The sequence below is a fragment of the Thermobia domestica genome, chromosome 4 (genome assembly GCF_964235325.1).
Source record: "Thermobia domestica chromosome 4, izTheDome1.hap1.1, whole genome shotgun sequence".
NCBI lineage: Eukaryota > Metazoa > Arthropoda > Insecta > Zygentoma > Lepismatidae > Thermobia > Thermobia domestica.
In genome coordinates, this window is record NC_137457.1 from 32,647,098 (window position 1) to 32,662,273 (window position 15,176).

The window sequence follows — 15,176 nt, forward strand, 5'->3', positions numbered from 1 at the left end:
TGGTCTCGGGCCGAAATAACCACCTACTATCGCATCTTGTTCGCAAAAAGACAATTATCACTGTTGGTGCGACAAGGTGTCGGCACCCTTAACCATCTTTTGTTTACATGTGATCTTCTGAATCAACGTCGAATTTCTTCCTACAGCAACTGACTTTCTACCTAGGCTTAGGCCCTTTTTCCTATCAGCCCACCTTCGCGACATAGAATTGGTATGCTATCAGAATACTTATTAACTTTCTCCTCTCCACAGCATTGTTCTCTAATTTTCTCTTTCCCACTTACTCTTCCCTATCTCCTTTTTATCTATAACTTAAGTACTTGTTATTTCCATTGAAAGACCTTCATGTTCGAATCCCCTGGTCGGTCTTACATTTTCTCAACTCCTTCTGGACGTATTCTTTGCCCAGTCGTAAATATATGCATGACCATGGGCGGCGATTAGGGGGGGCAGTTGCCCCCCCCCCAAATTTTTTGAAATGACGCCCTAATTTTTATAGATTTATTTGGAAATGTAAACATTTTTTTCACACAATTTGGAGGAAAAAAATCTGACTTTTCCCTGACTTTCCATGACCAAAGTTCCAGATTTCCCTGACCCCTGAATAACGTAAAAATATAAAAATAGAAAGAAACCCCAGCCTCCAGACTCCCATGTTGGCCTTGTTCTCTTCCGCTTCTGTTTCTTTCTTTTTTAAATTTTATTTCCAAACGAATGTAAATTTACAAACATGTGCATTAGGTCGATATTGATTAGGCCTACATATTACAGAAATTGTAAAGTTACAAACAAAAGTGTGCAGTATACAGAGTACTCAAGAAATGGAAAAAATACACATTATAATACCAATTACAATATTATAATATTGCCTATAGTAATAAACAGTTCATACATGATTTTACTGATTATTAAAAAAAAAGCACACATTATGTAACATATACTTTTGCTGGTGCAGTTGTTAAATGCAACCCATTTACAAATTTGTTTTAATCCTTTCTCGCATAGTTTTCTTCTCATTGAACTGAATATCCTTGTTGTCTCCGCAGTTTAATTTTCTTTTCTTGTTCCTCCAACACCTTTAGTTGTTGCTGAATCTTCCGTTTCTCCTTCCTTTTCTCGTCTCCAGCATTTATTTCAATTTTCTTTTCCAAATACACCTGATTTTGTCTCATTGAACTTCTCACTGAATTTGTCATACCTCTTGTAATTATTAATTCTGATGGTCCACCTATTTTCATCACAGAATCATATATAATCCATTGAGCCGCCAGAGATTCTTCTTGTAAGTTCTCAACAATGAAAATTTTATTTATTGTGAAACCACTTTCAAACAATGCGTTTCCGTGAAAGAAGATAAAACACAATTTCATAACTAACCATAACTCAACGAAGTTCTTCCCATTTCCTAAGACTAAGTAAAAAACTCATCAAGTCCAATACAATCTCTGACATTGGCTATAAGTTCACTCGAGTGTTCCTTAAATTCTTCATTCTGAGCCATCTTCATTCCAGATATCCTCTTGGCACCATGCAATTCTTCTAGAACAGCGTCTATCCTTTTGAGCAAATATGCAGTTAGATGTGTTTCTTGCTGAAAATTAGTTTCAACAATTATATCAGAGAACATTGACTCCCTCAATATCATCATTGGGAACACCAGATTTTGCATCCATTAAAAGTAAAGAAATCAACCCTATTTCATAAATTCAGTAATTGAACAACGGATCTAAATCGATTTTTCCCTGACTTTCCCTGACCAATCTGCCATTTCCTTGACTTCACCTGATACATTTTTACTTCCTGATCTTTCCCTGACTTTCACTTATTTTCCAGAATATGGACCCTGGTAAAGGTTTTGTATGTATTACTGTTTCATAGAAAAAATGGTGCCATATATTTGCCGTTGCGTGAGTACGTATTGGTTATTTATCTTCGCGTGGAGTTAAGAAAACTACAGAAATTGCGTTTTAATTGCTATTCAAAACAATTAATATTGCAATTGCATATTTCTTTAAATGTCATAGCATATGCTTGCAGTATTTACTGTATTTCATTTTCTAAGAGTAAAAACATTCATTTAATGGCATGCGTGGAATTAAAAGTATAAGTTATTCATTAATTCCTAGTTTCATATAACTTCTGCAAAACAAGCGTCATTATTCATTACTATGATTATATTGCCCCTTCTATTTATTTGTTTTGCAAATTTATTAAATAATCTAATAACACAGTTTTCCAGACAGAATTTTAAGATGTTCATGAGCAAGAACTCAAATCTCTTCTTATACTGTCGTTGTTTAAGAGTATAAAGGGTTAATGCCTACCTGTATTGCTCTTATGAATTTACTTAATAAAATTGAAATACGATATGCGGTATTTTAAATGAAAAAAGATAGTATCCTATAAGTTATACAACCTTTCAAACAGTGTTAGAAACAGCCAGGAAATCTAACATTGATATACACATGTTCAGATCATGTCTTGCCTTCCCACTTTTAACGTCCAACCGCCGCCACTGTACATGACCCATACGCAGGAAGTATCTATCCAGTCGTAAATATTGCCTGACCACTATGAAGAAACTCTCTACTTCGCCATCCATTTTACTTTCAGCCATTGCTTGCTCTTCATCAATCTCGGAAGTTCTATCCTGTTGAAGACACTTACATGGCGACTGAAATATTCCTCCCTCCATATTGGGACAGTGTTGCCAGGTCTCCTGATATTCCAGGAGATTTCCTGGTTTTTAAGTTATCTCCTGGTCTACTGATTTTTCTTTAAAAGATGTTGAAAACTCCTGGTTTTGCAACATGATCCGAAAGCTCTTAGAAAATGTAGAGTTCAGAAACCAAAAGGAGTTCTTATCTGCAGATGAAATGTACTTTGCAGCAAAAGTTTCCCTATCCATGGCATCAAGAAATCTCCCAAATTATGGACTGCAAGATTTTTAACTCAGGTGTCTTGAATTATATATTGAAGCAGTACATCAAATTCGAAAGAGATACGGGGGCGCGGTAGTTCAGTGGTATAGCGTTCACCTCCGGTGCTTGGGGTCCCTGGTTCGATCCCAGCTCGCGCCGTGTGGACTTCGTGGTGGACAAACACCGTGCTCGTGGGTTTTCTCGGGGTTCTCCCGTTTCCTCCCACTTTCTTCATTCCACCATTTCACTCATCTCTCATCATCACCGTCTCCTTTAGCATAACCGGCATAATCGTGGGACGTAAAACTTAAGATTTCATGTACTTTCATTTTTCGAAAGAGATATGAGCTCCCCTGTGGCTAAGCAGTTAGCGTGCATGATTTTGGCGTGGAATAACCGGGTTCAATTCCCGGTGGGACCTCTTGTGGTTCGGATTCTACGTTAATTAGTAGGTCCACCTCTCACATAGCCTTGCTGTTGAACGAAACGTTAAACTCAACTCAACTCAACTCAACTCGAGAGAGAGAGATACACTTCATAATACCGTCATGAAACATTTGGAGATGATTAGCCCATTAAATGAGATAAAGAATTCGGCACAATCAATTGGTCCTCTCGTAACTGACTTTCCTAATGATATAGAATAGAGTAAATTGCAACAAGTAGACACAGAATGACGGTTATTGCGAAACACAGATTTGTAAACTGCAAATGATATTTCTGTTCAAGATTTTTGGATGCTTGTCAGGAGCGTCATTTCAGTTTTTGCTTAGGGGTATTAGACCCTTTGATATAAGTGAAATTTCGCACATTTCATTGATTCACTACTATTTTATTGATAAAATCAATATAAATCTCCAACTCAGGGAGGACAATTGCCCCTCCCCGCCCTCCCTAAATGGCGTGTCTGATGCTTGTTAGTAAAAAAAAGTAGATAGTCTAACCAGTTAATATTTCCGAATTTATCCACATTCGTTATGTCTTTGCTCTGCCTTCCTCAAGTGTCACTGTAAAAAAAAAAAAAAAAAAAAAAAAAAAAGTGTTTTCAAACGTAAATTTGATGAAAGCAAAAGAGACAGACTTGATACCCAAACTTTGCAAGGATTGCTGCACACAAGAAGTCTCACTTGTAACAACTCATGCTAGGATCCCCTGTGAATCGCTCTCTGACCAGCAGAGTCAATGTTGACATGCACGCAGACAAAGATGATTATCCTTTTATTGGTAAGTATAATCATTGATGGGTTTGCCTTGTAAAAAAAATAATCATCCTAATTAACATCTTTAGATATTAAGTTGTATCTCCTGGATTTTTCCTGGATTTTGGATAAGAATTTTCCTGATTTTTCGAAAAATTGGTTGGCAACACTGTATTGGGAACGGAATTATTACCTTTCTTTCACTCTCTCTTAGAACAAATATAACAGTATTGGCCGACCTAGGAGTCCCGCCTGCGGCACTCACTCTAACACTGTTATAGTGTCCAAGAAAAAAAAAAAGAACAGCAGCAGAAGAAGAAGACGAACAAGCACTTCAGAAATGACAGCCGAGCCGCTGAAATGTATGAAAATGCTTCCATACGTGCATATGTTACATGATTACATATCGTTTTTCCGCCTGCCATTTATACCGTAAAAACAGCACTGAAGTGGATAATGCAGTACTTAACATTTATAAAAGGATCTATGCTGATAGTTGAAGCAGTTAGTGTCGTATTTTCTAATAGCCCAAGTAGGTGAGGTTTTAATCTCTCCAATATATGTGTCTTGTTAATTTGTGTTAATATTTTTTAAGATTGAATTTGGAATATAGTGTTGTGCATTATAGAGCATTTGGAGTAGATTTAGATTTGTAGCATTAGTTTAAGATCCATTTTAAATTATTTATATTGCTCATGATGAAATAATGTATGTACCTATAATGTGTTACAAGATATTTTAACGGTTTTTATCACTGTTTTGAGATGGCAAAACAGAACGTGTATAATTCAGAAACATGAATAGAAGTAATATTTAACAAGTGTGTATAAGCGTGTGTTTGTGCAGTGTATGCTATTTTACTTTTAAGTGTTTGACATTTTTTATGTTAAAAGAGGGATATAGTACACAACAGGTCCTCATCATTTCCCGAGGACTCACGAAGTTCAGTCTTTTACAGATTATTCATTGAGGATCTAGGAACTTGAAAATGGGGTAACAAAGCGACTTTCATTTACTTGTCGACTGGTACGAAAATAAAAAAGAACGAACCTGTATTCACCTTTGTTGTTCTTCTTAGGTGTTGTTTTTCTTCACGACTGCTGATGTTCAAATGTCTGAGATGTACGGAATAGTACCAGGTCAAGCTTGATTGCTTAGCGCTGTTTGCAGGCAGAAAGGAAGGTTTGGAGGTCATTCCGTACAGGTTTTCATGAAGACCTGTACGTACCCGTTACTTTATGTGCGCCTCTGTAGTGCTCTTGTACCGTACTTTATATTTCACTATGTGCGTGTGGGGGGGAGGGGACTTGAACGCATATTGCATGTCTCGTGCTCAGGGTAGTTCTTACTGTTGCATTACGTACAAACGTGATGGTATTTCATGTAGAAGTCGTAATAGCACACATAAGAAATGCAGATCACGGTGTACTCATACTGCATATTCCAGTGTGAGTACAACATGATATGGGTTTCTTCTGTGTTCTGTTACCACTTGTACATGACATACAACCATTTCTGTACGTGGTGCAAGAGTAAGAACTATCCTCGAGTACGGAACACGATGAGGAACCGTTATATGCTATTAGTTGAGTGTATACTATTAGTTTATTAGTTGAGTGCAGTGATCCTTGTATGAACGGTTAGTTTTTTTGTCTCCTACAGGTTTACTTTTGGCGGACCACTAGAAAGAATTGTTGAAAAATTATAATTCAGTGATTTGCTTCTTATAGTTCCTTGAAAGGTTTCTACTGGGCGATATGAAAATATCACACTTGGCATAGATTAAATTCAAGGGGCCACCAGAAGTCATTGTTGAAATATTACAATTCTTTTACGATTTATGTATAAATATGGCTTCCGGATGTGTAGAATAAAAACTACAGTGCAAAATTCACAAATCAACATGTACTGGGTGGCTACAAAGAAGCACGAGTGCTATCTAACCGACTGAGGGCAGGGCGAAGCTGATGGGCCCGCGCGGGTGTGCGTCGGAAGGGAGCGAGCGCGTCAGCGATAGTAAGCATGCGTAGAAGCGAGAGTAGTGGAAAGAAGTGAGTTTTGGCAATGACACGAGTTTCAATAGTTTTGTCATGCCTTCACAAGGCAAGGTTCTATAACACTGGTCCCTCTTCCCGTCTAGTTGTAATAAAAACAGAAAACAACGTGCGCTGCGGGGCTCTAACACGCCTTCACTCGCTAACGCTCGTTCAGCAATACTATGTATTTTAATAATTAAACTTTGGTACAGAAAGGAACCAACCTAGCTACTAAGCTACATGGGGGAACCTGTGTTCTAGAACCTTCCCCCTTCACAATTGTAACGCTCCACTTGTAAGCATAAAAGGTGCCTTCCATTTGAATTCAGGCAGAGCATGTACCACCAGCATCTCAGATATTGTTGAAACTTTTTTTATAGCAACTAGACATCTTCTTAAGAGACTTTTTTTTTTTTTTTTTTTTGTCGGAAAAAAATTTCCCGCCAAGTAATGGGCCATCAAAGACGGGGAGTACAATTTATGATTTGTAGAACACATGGAAAATGGTCAATTTCGGAGCCTCGCCATTCGGCTATGGAGACAGGTAGAGTTATAATTCTTGTTGTGGTATGTACATAGGGATATAAATAAAGTTTCGTTTGCGCATGCGTATCTTTTCATACATAAATTAACAAATGAACATCAATTTATCTGAAAAGTTGAAGTTTGCGAATTTTTTTCGAGCACTTCCGGTTCGAATTTTCAAATTCAGTTTTCACGGTTGGTAAGACCTAGTTACTCGCTTTCCGAAAAAGACATTGTATCGCTTCTGTGTGCAGCCATTTTGTCGTAAAAATTCGAGAAATTGTAAAATTATCAAAAATCGCCATTTTTGGGCACCATTTTCTCGAAAACACCATCTTTTAAAGTTCTGAAATTTTGTCAGTTGGTTCAAATTTACATGGATAATAAACACACCAAATACCACGCTCGACCAATGCTTCATGAATTAACTGCAGCCTTTTAAAGTTAGCGAAGTTTCGTTAACTTTGATGTCACAGTTAGCAACACTGGGAACAATGAAAGTGCAATGATTTGATGATGCTTGTTGTTCACATTCATTAAATGAAGAATAAAAGGTTTTGACTGTTTTTTTTTTTATTATTTTGATCAAAAAGGCTCTCCGAAATAGTAAAATGAACCTTTCCCTACTCCTCCGTTTTCTTAAACCGAAGTAATCTGAGGTGGAAATTACGATTACGAAACTCGCATTTTAAGTTGACTTGAAATGACTATCCAATAAATTCTGATGATCTATAAAAAGCCTGATTTATTACCTCAGTGATGATTTGGAATGCTCCAGACAAAGCCTCAATTAAGTGCGATGTCATTACAGTGATCGAAAAAGGACAAAAAGTTAAGAAAGTCGAAACATTTTCTTACGTGTTCCAAAGAAATTTACTGACTTTTTAAACAGAACAATCCCAGCATAAGAATGGGTCACTCGTAATTTTATAGTATTCGGCTAAAGTGGGTCAGTCCGCAACTTGCGAGGGAAGTGTGTGTGTGTGTGTGTTGTGCGACTTTTAAATTAGCTCCTACTGCGTATGCCCGGCCAGGTTCGATTTCCCATGTTCACGCTGTTAATTTTTATATCCAAAACAAATTTACTGGTCAGTAAGAACAAATACTTAACTCTGCAGGTGGCAGTGGTTAGAACGAAAGTTAAACGCAGCTCTTAATCAAATCATAAACCAAAATGAACTCATGCGGTTACTTTCGTATCTACCCTAAATCATTGAGGCGTACAGAGTATGTATGAATACCAACACAAAATGCTAAGAATTCCTGTACTGATTTATGTAAGAAACGTGGAAATCAATATTTTCAGAACCTTCTAGCCCATTTAATATAGAAGAAAAAAATTTAAAAAGACGAAGAATTAATTTAAAATGGATTTATATTTTCATTGCGGGCCTATATTAAGATTAGTGGTGCACGACCACTTGGAACACGTTAGTTCACTGAACACTTCACCATTTTTCACATTGATTACAGGGGGTTTAGGGAGGGATTTAGTGTATTTCCATAAAAAAAAGAGTTCCTTTTAGGTATGTGTTCTTATTCCGACGATGAATATAAGGCTCCATCCGGGTTACTTCAACTTGCACCTTCTTATTGTACGGTTTACGGTGAAATTACTTGATATACGATAAATTGATAGTACGACAAATGAATTTGTCTTTCCACATATCTTTTACTATCTTACCATTAATATTGACGTGATTAACTGCGAAGATTGAATTTGCTTATTGATCAGACATGTACGCAATGGATTTTCACGATGTGTGTTCACTTGGTTTTAACTAAGTTGTATCAAGTTTCACATATATTCTCTAACTTTCACCAGAATATTTACGTCGTGAAACTGCGTTAACTATAGAAAATATTTATGTAGTTAATTTCACAACACAGTGGGGGATGACTGCTTTAATCACAGATTTTCTCTACACTCGAGTTACAGATGGTGATCAGAAAAATGGAAACACCTGCAGTTGGCAACACGGCAGATGTATGGGTTGGCAGTGGTGTCGTGGCGCCCGCAGCGCCGGACCGCTGGTGTTGGTGTGTTGGGTCGGTCTCCATACTACGTCAGGCGCAGTGGAACAGCAGTGTCCAGTGGCTGCAGCAGACGGAGGTAGTGTAAAATGGGAAACCTCTCAGATTTTCAAAGAGGGCAAATTGTTGGTGCGTGGTTATGTGGAGTGACTGTGACGGCAGTGGCTACTGTATTAGGTGTGTTGCGTGGAACGGTGTCGAAGGTGATGACGGCCTACACAACACACGGTAAAACCACATCGGGGAAGCGGAACAGAGGGCGGAAGAAAATCATGAGTGACAGGTCACGCCGGGTATTAAAGCTCATTGTCACGCAGAACCGTCGTGCCACTGCGGAGCAAGTGACGGAGGGACTCAATCAGCAGCTCCCCCACCCTGTTTCGACAATCACAGTCCGCAGCGAATTACATGACATGAACTTACGGGGTCATGTTGCACGGGCCAAACCGCTCACCAGGGACCATAACGCTTTCGCACGCCGCAAATGGTGCCGCGACCATGCAACTTGGACCGTTGAGGACTGGAAACGTGTGATATGGTCGGATGAGTCATCCTTCACCCTATTCCAAACCACGGGCCGTGTTTATGTGTGAAGAACGCCCAAAGAAGCTTATGATCTGCAGTGTCTCCGCCCAACTGTGAAACATGGCGGTGGCTCGGTGATGCTGTGGGCCGCCATATCATGGTTTTCATTGGGTCCTGTGGTCACACTTAGCGGACGAATCACTGCCGACGATTATGTCGCAGTTTTAGGAGATCATTTTCATCCTATGGTCCGGATGTTGTTCCCGGACAATGACGCCATCTTCCAGGATGATAATGCACCCATTCACACAGCTGCCACTGTTGCAGCGTGGTTTTACTAAAATCGGGATGAAGTTCAACGCCTCCCTTGGCCCGCCCAATCCCCAGATCTCAACAAAAATTGTACTCCGCGTCTTTGATGGCCCATTACTTGGCGGGAAAATTTTTTCGACAAAACAAAAAAATATGGGTCTCTTAAAAGCATGTCTAGTTGCTATAAAAAAAGTTTCAACAATATCTGAGTTAGTGATGGTACAATTTTATATTTTTTTGCCTGAGTTGAAATGGAACGCAGCAAAATAGGTTCTGTACATTGGAAAGAAGTATGCCGCCAGTGAAAAATAGCATCTAATAGAGCCATCTTTTATATGCATTCACTTATTTTATCCGTCAAAGAGTACTTGTAATCAGAGTTGGCAAAAACCATGGTTTTTATTGAAAAAACCAAATCCCTCTCCTGGTATACGGTATGAGCATGCAAGTGGTACCATTTGAAAACCAGCTCCATTCTGAAGAGAATAAGGTATGAACCATGATCGTAGGATAAATAGTGACGATGTAGTAGCTGCGTGACTGAAAGTCTAAAAAATACCCCCAAAACCCCGGATCCATTAAGGGATATTCTGTATTCAGGTAGACATTTTATGATAGCCTATGTCAATAGAGATTAAGTAATTAATGCGTTCGTCCCAATGTGATAGTAACGTTACATTAACTTACTTGACCGCTTGTGCGATTTTTTTTTTTTTTTTTTTTACCCACACATGGAATCTTAACTGCATTAGGCTAGTTTTATCCGCATGGTTTACGGTACGTGTCAAATGGGGTGCTCTTTTTTTTATCCACAGGTCCCCTGCTGTCCACAGGTAGTTACGATACAGGTTTCACACAATCTTTTATCCACAGCGGTTCGGATCGCGCCAAATACTCATTTGATTCAGTCACTGGCGTATCTTGAAAAGCTGTACATCTTTACTGCAACTTATATCTATATGGCAACATAATATGACAGCATTTCTCACTGCTTATCATACAACGTATACCCCTGGTATGAGGATTCCTGATTTGATTCTAGCCGCGCGGCTCTGTGATAGACAACGTAGAGTTACTCGAGGTTCTCCCCTTTCCTCCCACATTTTCATACTACCAATTATTTCATAAACATTTACTTTTATTAAGCATCCTCCTCCATTAGCCGAAAGAGTGTAACTACGATAAGTAAAACACACATTCGTTTAATTGATATAAGAACATTCAGTGTCTTTGCAATGTTATGTAGAGGATCTAAATTAATGATATTGAACAGATAGGATATTATTATTATTATTATTATTATTATTATTATTATTATTATTATTATTATTATTATTATTAAGTATTCTCCTCATTGGCAGGTCCTGGGACTAATAAGGTTTTTTCCTTTTTCTTTTCTTCTTAATTTTCAGTTTGGGCCTGGAAATGTTTCTTCCATGTTTCTCAATTTTCATCTTCCTCTTTTAACTTCCAATATTTTCTTTTATTGTTCAAGTCATCAATCAGTTGTGTTCTTATTCTCCTTATTCCTTGCTTTCCTTCCATCTTTCCTTCTATGGCAGTATGAAGAAGACAATTTCTTTGCAAGATGTGTCCAATCCAATTGGTCTTTGTACGAAGGATGGTGGCTAGAAGCATCCTCTTCTCTCCTATCCGTTTTAAAACGTCTTCGTTGGTTACTTCTGTGTCCATTTTATCTTCTCCATTTTCCTCCAACATCACATTTCGAAGCTTTGTAAATATTTCTTCTTTTCCATAATGTCCAAGTCTCTCAAACATAAAGTCCGATGCTCCATATATAGCACTTGACCAATTTCTTCCTTAGTCCAATATTAAGACTGCTTAGTTAAGACTCACCTTTTCTTGTTGAATGCTTCTTTGGCTATGACATTTCCCAACTTGATCTCTCTGGAGCAATACGCGTCTTTTCGTCAAATTTTTTTTCCAGATATTTGAAATGGTCGACCTCTTCAAATATTGTTTGTTCCACTCTGACCTGTAAGGGCGAATTTCCACGTGATATTCTCATGACTTTCGATTTTTCGATGTTGATTTCCATATCATATAGTTTCCTAGTGTTAACTACTTTGTCAATCATCTCCTGTATTCCTTCTTCAGTTGTAGCTATAATAACCGTATCATCTGCATTAATGATCTGTCCTCCAATATTGAAATCTCCAATTGCCGTTAATGCTTCCTTCATTAATCATTCTCTGTAAGTGTTGAATAATTGGGGCGACATACTACATCCTTGTCTGATTCCTCTTCCAGTCTCCACACTATTGGTTTCTACTTCATTCAAGCGCATCTTAACTTGTTTTCCCATGTACAGGTTGCGAATGAGCCGTCGGTCTCTCCAGTTGACTCGAATTTCTTTAAGCATTTGTAAAAGTTTCGTCCAATTGACCCTGTCAAAAGCTTTTTGCCAGTCCATGAAGCAGAAACACAACTCTTCCGTTACATCCAGAACTCATTCTGAGATAATTCTCATCAACTCAATGGCATACCTGGTGCCTTTTCTTTTCCGGAATCCGAATTGACGTTCGTCCAACATCTCTTCTATCTTATTTTCCAATCGTCTGTTCAGTATGAGCGCAGTTATCTTTCCAGTGTGGGAAATAAGGTTAATGGTTCTGTGATCGCTGCACTTGTTTGCTTCCTTTTTCTTGGGTAATGCAATCATTGTAACCTCCAGAAATTCCTTTGACTGATCTCCGCTCAGGTAGATCTTGTTAATAATTGAAGTCAGTACTTTCAATGCATTGTCTCCTAATCCCTTTAGACCAAATTGGTAAATATGTATTCTGTAAAGGCTGAACGCAGAGGAACATTTCAAAGGGGGTGTCTTTAAAATTTTACAATATTCTCAACGTTTAACTTGAAAATACCTGTATGTTCAAAGATGAGAGATACGATAGATCTCATTCAGGGGAACAAAATGACATGAATCTGTACAGTCTCAGATGTAGTTTCCGAGAAATTTTTGCAAACTCAAAACGATGTTACACGATAACCACGCGCCGTATTAGAATGAAACTGATGCTGAAGCATACCCTCTTCAAGCTTCTCATTACGACATATCCAAGACTACATTACACAGAATGGTTAATGAAATATAGTCCAAAGAATAGTTAATAAAATATAGCTTTAAAATACTTAATGAGATATAGCCCTAAGAATAATTAGATATATATATTCCTAAGAATAGTTATTGAGATATAACCCAAAGAATAATTAATGTGAAATAGCCCAAAGTAGAGATGCAAAGAGCTTTTTTGAATCGATGGCTTTTTGCACATAAAAAGCCGGCTTTTTTGGGGGAAAAAACGAGAATTTCGGAATATTTTTTTTTTTTTTTTTTTCATTTTCATGATTTTTCTATTTAAATAGTTTTCTTATAGTATACTCTAAAGTTAAATAAGATTTCATGACCTAAATGCTATATTTCGCTCTGGAATTCACCATCATGATGGATGGAACACATGTTTTATGAATCAAAGTGAACATAAAGAACGTAGTATTTGAGGGCAAGTGTAGAAGATATTTAACTTATCCACATTTCTTTTCTACATCATTTCTGTTTAGTCATCCGTGTTTCATTTCCTAGAGATTAGTAGGCCTACTCAGGCGTCTAGCACTAAGTTAAACTTTTGTTTTTCAATATATTCGTCAGAGCGTACGTTTGTCAATATATCTGTCAAAGCGTAGCTGTCGAAGCGTATCCACATTCATGTTATACTGTAGCTGTGGAATGATTTAGCAATAATCTTCCGGATACAAACTTGAATACCATTTTATACAAATCACTAGCGAATTCAGAAGAGTATTTTGGGAGGTGTTTCTCTGCTTAATGTTTGTTTTTTCTAAAATTTCTTAATTTTTATTTGGAAGTTTATGAGTACAAGCATAACTAATATTTCGTTTTGTTTGTATATTCAGCAATAACCTTCCGGATACAACCGTGAAGACCATTTTATACTGATAATCAGTAGCGGATGTAGAGAAAGTATTTTGGGAGGGTTTTTTCTTATTAATGTTTAGTTTTTCTAAAAATACCTAATTTTTATTTGAGAAGAGCTTTAAGTTTATGAGTAAAGGCATAACAAATATTTCGTTCGTTTTAGAAATTCTGTAATTTCGGGGTACAAGCTTCACCCGTAAAATATCCCCACCCTAACCCCCTTCGCAAATCCGTCACTGCTGGTAATAAGTAATAACAACGATTTAAAAACGATAAGAAACGAAGTCGGCCAGAACTCACAGTATACGCATTATCTCTACATTCACAGATACAATTAAGAAAAACTTTTGTCAAAATGGTCGAATGCGGGGTTGAATCCCGGACTTCCCGATAGAAGCGCAAAAGCTAACCACTCACTCATGGTTGTTGTGCAGTTGTGCTTAACTTAAATGTATTCTCTCTCTCGCTATGGCTTATGGAATCCGAAGGTTCAATGTCGCGTTCACAAAAGCTCTCCACTGACTTCAATCCTTAGCCAACTGGATCCAGTTTTTACTTTGTATTCCTATTTCTGCAAGATCCATTTTAATATCGTCCAGGGTGGATTGATTTAAATCACTTGATTTTTTAAATAAAAATCGTTGATTTAAATCGAATTCCGAAATAAATTAATTTAAAGTGAAAATAAGTAAAATCCTGTTTCTGTTCTGTTATTTCGATTATGGAAGTTAATAATCATAATACAATGAGACTCAAATGTACAGTATAGTACGAAAACAAGTGTCATGCAGAGGATGATTAGGGAAAATCCCGTTTTGAACAGGTAACTGAGCAATCCTGCTTTCTTCTTTTCGTAACATTGGGTTTGGGTTTTAAAATCGTTCGACATTTAAGACGAAAATTCTTTTTTGTGCGTGTCTGTTTGTTTATTCCCAGATAATACGGCGTATTTAGAGGGATCCTATCCCCTCTCCATTTTTTTTTTTTTTTTTTGTTAATTTTAGAACTTTAGGCGAAATTTAGGCCGTAAGCTAGTTCTGAGTTTTTAAAAATAGGCCCCTGCCAAATATCAGTAACTTTTGTGAAAAAGCTGTCATTTTGATAAACGTGGCTGTACTTTTTTCTTAATGCTTAACTTTTTAAATTATATCTCCTATTTTTAGGGTCGTGAAGTCTAGGAGGCTTAGGTGGGCGGGTCATGTAGCTAGAATGGTAGAAAGTAGAAACGCTTTCAAAGTCTTGACAGGAAGACCAATCGGAAAACGACCATTAGGAAGACCTAGGCGCAGATGGGAGGAGAATATTAAGATGGATCTCGCAGAAATAGGAATACAAAGTAGAAACTGGATGCAGTTAGCTAAGGATAAAAGTCAGTGGAGAGCTTTTGTGAACGCGGCATTGAACCTCCGGGTTCCATAGGCCATAGAGTTAGTTAGTTAGTTATTTTTAGGTGATAGGGTAGAATCTTCATTATTCGATTAAAAAAGTACCAATAAGGCTTTTTACTTCATTTTCTTCAAGACTGGAGGCATTCTAGAACACGTTACATATGCTTTCACGCCTTTCTGCGTTGAGGCATAGTGTGGGCGTCGTGACGTCATAAATTTAAAAAGATATTTTTTTGTTATCCGTATTATTATTATTATTATTATTATTATTATTA

At 37.5% G+C, this 15,176-nt stretch overlaps 1 protein-coding gene across 5 annotated transcripts in view; it reads left to right on the top strand.

The window, feature by feature from the left end:
- The first annotated feature begins 4,305 nt into the window (after positions 1 to 4,305).
- The window catches only part of LOC145683819 (uncharacterized), a 119,805-nt gene continuing 108,934 nt past the window's right edge, over positions 4,306 to 15,176 (top strand). The window contains exons 1-2 of one of the 5 annotated variants that reach the window (XM_081755414.1): positions 4,306 to 4,656; positions 8,621 to 8,794. In XM_081755414.1, the coding sequence (XP_081611540.1) occupies positions 8,621 to 8,794 (174 nt within the window). In that variant the 5' untranslated portion in view covers positions 4,306 to 4,656. Of the gene's footprint in view, positions 4,657 to 8,620; positions 8,795 to 15,176 lie in introns of those variants that run through there. The other 4 variants (XR_014131185.1, XR_014131183.1, XR_014131182.1 and 1 more) reach the window with 4 other exon arrangements.